General features: G+C 39.9%; 1 protein-coding gene across 1 annotated transcript; it reads left to right on the top strand.

Moving 5' to 3' along the window:
• Nucleotides 1-2,196: 2,196 nt before the first annotated feature.
• On the top strand, nucleotides 2,197-2,793 carry LOC308491007 (paired-like homeodomain transcription factor LEUTX; the record flags this gene model as incomplete). Its single annotated transcript, XM_081033799.1, has 1 exon — nucleotides 2,197-2,793. One exon carries the CDS (start codon nucleotides 2,197-2,199, stop codon nucleotides 2,791-2,793), a length of 597 nt encoding a protein of 198 aa, XP_080889925.1.
• Nucleotides 2,794-9,291: the final 6,498 nt, after the last annotated feature.

Raw genomic sequence — 9,291 nt, forward strand, 5'->3', positions numbered from 1 at the left:
TTTTTTGTTTTTTGTAAAAAACTTATCAAGAAGAGTTTGTATGGCGCTGGCAATTTTTCGTATCTTTCTATGTCTGGGAGAACTGTCACCCTCCTTTCTAAGTTTGAGTCAGCTTCCAACATTTTATTCTTTGTTGGAATAGCTTAGAAATATCTCTCAGGGTTCTTTAATGTGATTATGTTTGTTTTGTCCACATTACCTCCTTTGGCATATCTTCATGTTTTGTGTCACAACCACATTCTTATGTATGCGGCTAGCTTCTCCTTCACTAATCCTCTGGCTGCACGTTTAGAATCTCAGGACCAGGGCGGTGTCCACATTCTCCTGATCAGCTGCTTATTCTGTAACTCCATTTACATTTGCTTGGAAATTTACTTCCAGCTTTATTACTTTTTGTTTCTTTGCTGCACTTTTGTTTTTACGCCTTTGATTATCCATTTTTCTACACACTTTCGTACGCACTTTGGCTCTGTGTGAACTGAATAACAGATGTACAGTGACTGGTCACTGATAGACTCTAGAAGTGACGTGATTGGTTGCTGATCGTAATGTTCATCTGCTATTTATGGAGTGATTAGGGGACTGAAAAGCTAGCAGTGAAGTTTGTACATAATGCAATTTCTCACAGTTAACGTACTTTGGCAAATGAAATTTGCACCATGTTGTATGACTGCTGTCATTTAACGAAAGAATCGTAACTGGAATTCATGCTATTGGTACCCTTGTAGGACATTTGGCCCTGTCCAAAATATCCATGGAGACCTTTGGTCTATGCCAAAAGTTCCTCGAAATTTGGTCCTGTCGAAAGTGTCCACAACTTACAAAAGTCTCTGGGGAAGCTCTTGTGCATATGGGGGTCTCTGACTCTCTCACACACGTGGGGTTCCCATACATATGTATGTGTTAAATTTGGTTATTTTCTCTTGCAAAAAAAAAAAAAAAAAAAAAAAAAGGTCCCTGGGTCCCATAACATTTATTTCTACTTTTGGCTTACAGAATTAATACATAAAAAATACTATCATGTTTTATTGGTCCAATAATTGTGTTTCAGCTATATTGCCAACAATAACCCTTCTTCACTCGGTAGCCTCACTGGTATTGGCACATGAGGTGAAGTAGATGGGTCAGAGTTTGAATTTTGCAGAAGACTTATATTAACTGTGTGGACCAAATGTCTTTGTAAATGTTTTGGACAGGACCCCATATCAAGAACATTTTGGCATGGACCAAATGTCTCCATAAATGTTTTGGACAAGACCAAATGTCTGCTCATGTATTAGAACTATGCAAAATGTGGACTACCTGTACAAAGCTTGCAACACTAACTGGATGAATTTAGTTCTTAATTTTTGATAGTGACAATCATATAATAAAGCCACCTACAGATGATCATTCTAATATAAAATTTTAAGTTTATTTGCAAAAAGCTATCGTTACAGATAAAGTTCATTAATCTCTGATGCAATTTCTCCCCAAACTTGTTCTTTCTCTGGGTCAAAAATGATCCCAGTGGCCTTGGTCTCCCCGTACTCTTAATTTCAAAAATGGAGGTGAAACTTACCGATGTGATCTTGAATTCTACATCCAACTTTATGTTGACTTATCCCTAAAGGCACTTTGCTGTCAATCATAGCCTTTTACTTCTAATCTCAGTTTGGACTCAGTCTTTCAAACAGAGCCATGGTTTTTGGCCTTTGTTTTCCTTCTCTCAGTGCCTGTGAGGATCTCTTTATAAACTTCTGTCAGAAGCAGGATGAACAGACTCCAGAGAAGGAAGCCTGGACCGTACTCAGGAGGGCTGTCTGCTGTTGGCCGCACAAGTCTGGGGAGCTCACATACTCTGTGGTGGGAAGAGAACTTTGGCCTCTTGCTCATTGGTGAGTCCTGGCTGTGTTTTGTGAGTTTCACCACATATCTGGTTCCTTTTCCCTCCCTTCTTATTGTCTGGAAGGATGTCAGAGCAGGGCGGCCCAGGGGTCGTGCAAGGCTGAGAGCAGTGAGCCTTGAGGAAGATGCTCTGATTCTTTTCCCCTCCTTGAAATGTAGAACTTTGAACAATTAAATCTGTAGGAAAATTGGAGGAGGTTGTCCCACAGCAAGGGAGTTGATGATAAAAGGAGGAATTAGTCACAAACAAAATTCAGGAGCTCAGAAACACATACAGCTGAAGGGATCATTCTACCTCTAAAAGATATTATGGCAGGAAAGCCAGGGTCTACTTGCCCGTATCGCACCACCTTTAGTCCAGAACAGCTTAGAATACTGAAAGGTACATTCGAAAAGAACATGTACCCATATTGGGTTACCACGGCGACACTTACTTCAGCTACTCATCTTGATGAGTTAGTGATAAAGACTTGGTTCAAGAACCAACGCATCAAAAGGAGGAAACAACAGCTACAAACTCAGCCAAGTCTGTCACTGGAAGCACCAAACCAGATCATTTCAGTGAAGGAAGAGAACCCTTTACCTGTAACTTCTACAAACAGTCGTCCCATGAGTTTCAGCATTTCGGATGCCAATGACCATGAACCACTTAAGCCTTTTAGTATTGAGCAACCTGGGGGAGGGGGTACCTCAGTATGGAATGCATCACGGGATTCTCAGCCTCATGACCTCCACCAGATGTATCTGGGGGTCTCTGGCCCTCCTTGGGCTTCCATTCCCTATGACATAGATCGATTTGTACAACTATATGCTTTATCTGGGGATGGTCATCCCAGCAGTCTAAATCAGTACCTCCTCCCTGGTGGAGGGGGCATGGCTGGCAATGATCTTCAGTGTAATGGTTGACATATCCACAGCTTGAGGAAGGTCTGGGATCCAAATCTTGCCAAACTGAGAAACATTTCCAAACACCTTTAATGAGTCGACTCCAGTCTAAACAGATCAGAGCTCAGGAGTTTATCTTTTTCTGTAAGAAGAAAGAAATCCCTTTACCTTTCATGACGTCCTGTCATTTCTGTCCTCTGAGCCTCCTCATGCAAATTTCAGTATCGAGGACAGTCTTCTGTCCCTTTGGAGAAAGCAGAAACAGGCTTGTTTTCCTTGGGTCTTAACTTGTCCTAATTGAGTTTAGCTCCATGAAAGCCGCCCAACTAAAGTCAATACCATATATAAAAAAAAAAAAAAGAACTTTTCTAAGGGAGATTTCATTATTGACGTTGCTGACAATTGAGAGCTGTATGGCTTTAAGTCTCAGGTGTTTTATGCCTGACAGGCAGCGCGCTGTCCTCCCAGCTGCCAGTCTCATCATGGTTTGTGTTCTGCTGCTTCTCTGCTCTCCGTCTTACTTATGCAGCCTGAGCCCTAAACCTGACTAGTTTGGTTCTGATTCTCATTCCCCACCCCCAATTATCATCAACATGTAAAAATATTCTCCATTTTACTTGGGTCAAAAATTGAAGTCAGAAATGTCATGTCAAAAAAAGACTCAGTCTACATTTTAGCTCATTTCAATGTTTGCTGTTCCCTGGATTTCCTGGCCTCTTGGCAACCCCTTTAAGACATATTTGGGGCAGTAACAGCTTAATCATTGAGAGGTCATAGGTGAATATTCTTGGCTTCAGAAATTTCCAGAAATTTCCCAAGTTATTAGCTGTGTCTCAGACAAAATTGAGAACAGATATTTTGCCAAGAATTATAATCCAAATAGATACAATATTATTATAAATATTTTCAAGATCTCTAAATAGAACTAAACAAGAGAAAAGCAAAGAGGCAAAAGATAATGGACAGTGCCTGTGTGAAAGAGAAAATGAACCATGTTGTGATTCTGACACTATACGCGCCTTAGTTTAGTCAATATTATGTAAAGTGTGTATTAGTAGCTTTTTACATCAGTTATTCCCAAGTAGCATAGAGAAGCTATTCCATTACTATTTCTTTAAGAATCACATTTTCTATCCTGTAATTTCATATGTCAGAATAAGCATTTGATATAAATTAGGAATTAGAATATGGCATCAGAGTCATGTAAAGTTTTCTAAACAAGACCCTCAGTATATCTTAAGCAACAATTAACACATCAGTTTTATAGATGGAAACATAATAAGAGCAATCTGTTCATACTTGGCATAATTAGAGATAATTTCGCTCCAAAGGCTGTTATTTATATTTGATGCCAGGGTACATAAGCAATAAAAAACAGAAAAGAAATGATCAGAAATCTACACATCAAATATAGACCTTATTTTTCAGTTCCACATTGCTCCCCTGTTAACTAATTATTGCAAATCTCAGAGCATGTATTCAGAGCACAGGCATAGATTCTAGGAGACCTGGCTACTGGTTTTGGCTCTGTGATTAATTCTGTGAATTTAATCAAGATGCTTAATCTTTGTTTGCCTTTCCCTATAATAATACACTGTCTTTATCAATTCCATAGTTGCACTAGCCTCAATTTCAATAGCCATAATGTGGCCAGTGGCTATCATATTGGACAGTGCAAATCATAAAACATTTCCATCATCGCAGGAAGTTCTGTTGGACAGTGCTGAGCCTGGAGGTAGACAGATCTTCAAGTAGAGCTGAATTCTTGTGTTGAAACAAAGCCTCTGGGACTCTTGCTTTTTCTACCTCTCAGTTATTTTTTCTATCGTGTGTATTCCATTCTCAGTCCAGTAAGATGGCCATAGAAGCTCTAAATCTCACAGCTTGATAAGTTTAAGTTCAGCATGAAAAAGATTATCTTCCTTAGAGCTCCTGTACAAATGCTGGTATCATGTTGATTGGACCAGCTCACACATGGAATTCTCTGAATGGTTTAGGCCGAGTCACATGTTCTAGCCCTAGAATCAATAGAGCACAGAGAAGCTGAAGGCATAAAACAAGCTGGCAGAAGAGCAAACACAGCTGTTTTAACAAACACAAGCAGATAAAAGTTTTAAAGTAGTTTCTATAAACTATATACTACAAACAACCAAAAACAAAATTACTTAGAGGTGTTAAATTCGTCATGCAGACAAAGAAAAGAGGGAGTGACAATAGTATTTCAGATAAGATAAATTTCAAGGCAAAAGCCTATGATAAGACTGTCATTTTAGATAAAAGGTAGAATCTACAAGGAATAAGTGATAGTCACAAACCTATCTGAGCTCTCGTACATGAACTTAAAACATATAAACAACTTTTACTGAAAATACAAAGAGAAATTGACAAATGTCATAGAAACGAACATACCTCCCTCAGGCTATGACAGATCAAGTAGACAAAGGAAATAAGATTTAGTTAAGAGCAGTGACATAATTTTGAGGTTGAATTAATAGATATAAATGATTTACAATACAGAGAACTGACCATTTTTAAAGTTTTCATTGAACAATTAATCTTATACTTGGACATTAAGAATATGTGAATCTATTTTACAAAGCACAAGTTATACAGCTTCCATTCTCTTACTGTTTTGCAATAAAATTAGAAACGAATAGTGAACATTTAAACAATATCAAAAAATGCTCAAATGCTCCAAACTTAAAAACAACCGTAAAACAAAGCAAAACATGTCAAAACACCGTCCCTAATGACTCTTATGTTTAATAGTATTTTCAGCTCATCCTTTTGTCCTCCAGGAACAGAGACTCATATATTTCGCAGAAAAAGGTGGCGTAGTGCCAAGCTCCATGAACTAGAACAGGACCAGAAATGGCATCAGAAACCAGCTGTCTGCTTCTCTCTGTTAGGGTGCGTCTATGACTCCTCTTCCTCGTTCCTCCTCCTCCGGCCCCAACCCCTGATACAGCTATAGGAAAGAGGAGTGAGGCTAATGGCAATATATAATGTGTTACGTCTCTTATCTCAAACGAATACATCAGCTTTCAGGTTTCTGTGTGTGGCTTGGTTAGGATAAATCAGCCTCCCTGTGGTCAAGAAACCCCAAGACATGTGCCTGCAAGGAAGGGCCTGACCTTGGGCAGTGGTGGATTTATACTGCCAACTTCCTGGCAGTCCAGGCCTTCCACGGCGGCACCAAGAGAAACATCGGCGGCACATCATTTTGTTCTCACTTCGATTCCTTCTCTACACGCCCATTATATATGGATAAAATGTGAACACGTTTTAATCCTTAAAGACATAAGCTTGAGCTACCTTGACAATAACCTTCCAGATCGTCACATTCCTTTTAATGTCAAGTAAACATTGTTTATTATTGTGTTTTGCCAAGTTGAATATGGAAAGGAATTAGAAGGAAAATATCACTAATTTCTATAGTGAAGCACACAAGTAATCTTTGCTATAAAAATCCTGCAAATTGCTGTTCTAAACTTTAGCTCCTCACTGGGCCGATGAAGGCTTGAGGCCCATTTCATGGCCTTCCTTTTGTCTCTAAGGCTGTAACAGAATGAGTGAATGCAGAGGCTGCTGTGTCCAGTGACAACATTTGCCACTTGGTGGCAGTGATCAGTTTAGTCCAGACTGAGGAGTCAATCACAAAGTCCTGTGATTTACCTTCTAAATCTTGGGAGTCTAATATTATAAATATGACTCATGTGGATGACATGTGAACTAAATGACCAGAGTAATAGGGCTTTCTTCCCAAACTGACACATGAGGTAGAAGCAGGTGAAATCCAATCAAAATAATCCCTTACAAATAAGGACTGAAGTCGCAGATCCCAGGTTATAGGATCTGTTTTTCGAACAATTTTCCAAATAAGTATCTATTATCACCAGTTCTGTTCAACAAATATTTCAGCAAATGTTCTCAAAGCTCCATGAGCATTTCCTGGGGAGTGACAGACATGCATGTTGGAGAGATTACTCAGAATCATGGAGGATGGTTGGGGAGATCCACAGGGCAGGTAAGACTGGCTGGAAAAGTATCACTATTCTGCTGAGGATGAGTTCTGAAGACGGAGGGAGGGGGCAGGATTGGAAGAAGGGAATGGGTTTGAAAAATATTGGGAGGATGGTTAAAGTGATCAAATTCGGTGATTTACTTGTGAGGAGAGAGAGGGCTCTAGAAAATCTAATATCTTCCCTGCTGTGGCGTACTTGGTGTCATTAATGGACTTATGGATTTGGATGACATTATCACATCTCACATTCTGGATGAGGTCTAGTTACTAAAAGAATATATGAACAAGTGTGTATTACAAACCATTAGAATTAGGTGAGGGTAAAAATGTGTACCCCAGAAGCTGGCTGGTAGGCTGAATAATGGCCTCCCAAAGATGTCCCAGTTCTAATCACTTGAACATGTGAATATGTTATTTTCTATGGCAAAGAGACCACAGATGTGATTGAGTTAAGGATTTTGAAATGAAGGGATTATTTTGGCTAATTCCCGTGAGCCCAAGGGTCTTTATTTATAGGAGGGAAATGTCACAGTCAACAAGTCTCCAAAATGGCCCTTAGGGGGCGGTAGCAGCTCAGTGAGAAACACTGAGCTGACCATCAACTTGCTGATCTCCTGAACTTTCTCTCCCTGTATGGATTGTCATGTCCTACTCTATCTTTCCTGTCAATATTTTAGCTGGGCTTTAAGGACCAGCACCTATCCTGTCTCCTCTGTGACGCTGGCCCATGTAGAGGCAACCAGAATTCTTCCATCTCTGACTTCTCATAGTCCTTAATTTTGCATCAGTCCCATGGCATCTGTCAGTTGGGTCTTTGAGCTCTCCTCCTCTCCTAGCTACACAACCCCCAAGTTCTAATACAGTGCCTTGTACATCATCACTCAAGAAACATGTTCCATGAATACACTGAATAGTAACCAGGCAAGTTTTATATTGATTAGTGGAAAAGGTAAAAAACGTTTCAGGCATAAATTAGAGATGTGATAGGTGTTGGTGACAATGTATATTTTTCAAAAAAATATAGAGTATTGATATAGTTTCATGTATAACACTAAAATTTTCACTTCACTGATTTGCAGTGGCTGAGGCTCAGGAAGCTATTTGAGTTATTTGCATAGATGTTTTACCAACGTAGTCCCAAATCAGTAATACAGCTGCGTGTGATGTGTTCAAAGTGTGGACCTACCATGAATCTCTTGCTTTTGGCATAGGGTTAGGGTTGGTTCTGTCTGAACTGAAGAAATCTGACAAATTCATCTTGGTTAAAGTTCACTAGTGAAGTTTATAGTCCCAGAAGGATTGACAGTGCAAGAGATGGGAAACACCTTAAAATGGAAAGAATAAAACTGTAATTATGGCATTTCAGAGAGGCATTAGAGAGAGTCAGAGATGTTTTATCGGCGGCGTTAGAGGGACTTCTGGCATAGAATAAATCATAGCTTTCCTGAAAGATGAATTGTGTTCTTGGACCTTAGAGTATAAAATTACAGCCCTTACATGTAAAGTACATATAAGTATCAGTTAGGCCAACTGTCCTTTACTGGTGGCCCTAGACTAGTTCACTGGAATTTCAAAATTAACCCATCCCTACTTTCAAAGAGCTGACAGTCCAGTTAGGAGCCAGACTTACAAACAGGACCGCTGCAGAAATGGCAGGGCCCAGTTTGGAATGAAAACACGGGGCTCTCACTCATAGATTATTAAGAATTTTGAAAGGGTGATGCCAGAGCCTTAAACTGAGCACGGGCTCTTCTAAGGACAGGGACTTGAGAAGGCACAAGTGGCACGTGACAAATAAAGATTTTAACGGAAGGCTTGGATGATAAATTTTATTTGGCAAGCATATTTATAATATCCAAGGGTTCTTTGTTGTTCTCAGATTATTTATCTTTTTCTTAGCACCCTGTTCCTTTTCTATGGATATAATATTTTCATGAGACTCTGCAAGGATACTGATTAGAAAGCCATTTTTCCCCACTCTAAAGCATTTCATGGTTATCTAACAGGGACATGACGTTACCCCAGCACATGCTCAATGATACTGTCATAACAGAATGTGTGAGAGTGCCCATATCCACCCACACTGGCTGTAATCTCTGCGCAATTTCAATTTCTTTAAAGCAGAATCCTCCATGATATTGTCTAGAGTGGGGTGAAATTGCCGCCTGCAGGCTTGCGTTGGTTGGGCTGAGAGAGATATTTGAAAGAGGGGTCTGGGAGCGAGACTTGGTTCTTACAGACTTTCAATTCATCTTCCTATTTCCATCCTCCTCACTTGTTCAGAGTTTCTGAGGTCTCTTGGCCTTTGGAATGCTGATGCTCTCAGGGATTCTGCATCACAGATGGCCATGTTCTCCACCAGAGTGTCCTCACTGACAGAACACTATGGGTGTCTGCTCTTCTCCATCTCTCACTCCTCCTCTCTTAATCCCATCTTCCAGAAACCTGTTGAGATCTCTTGAGTTCTAATGCTCTTCCTCCAGCCTCACTATTGT

Source organism: Rhinolophus hipposideros, assembly GCF_964194185.1.
Source record: "Rhinolophus hipposideros genome assembly, chromosome: 3".
Taxonomy (NCBI): Eukaryota; Metazoa; Chordata; class Mammalia; order Chiroptera; family Rhinolophidae; genus Rhinolophus; species Rhinolophus hipposideros.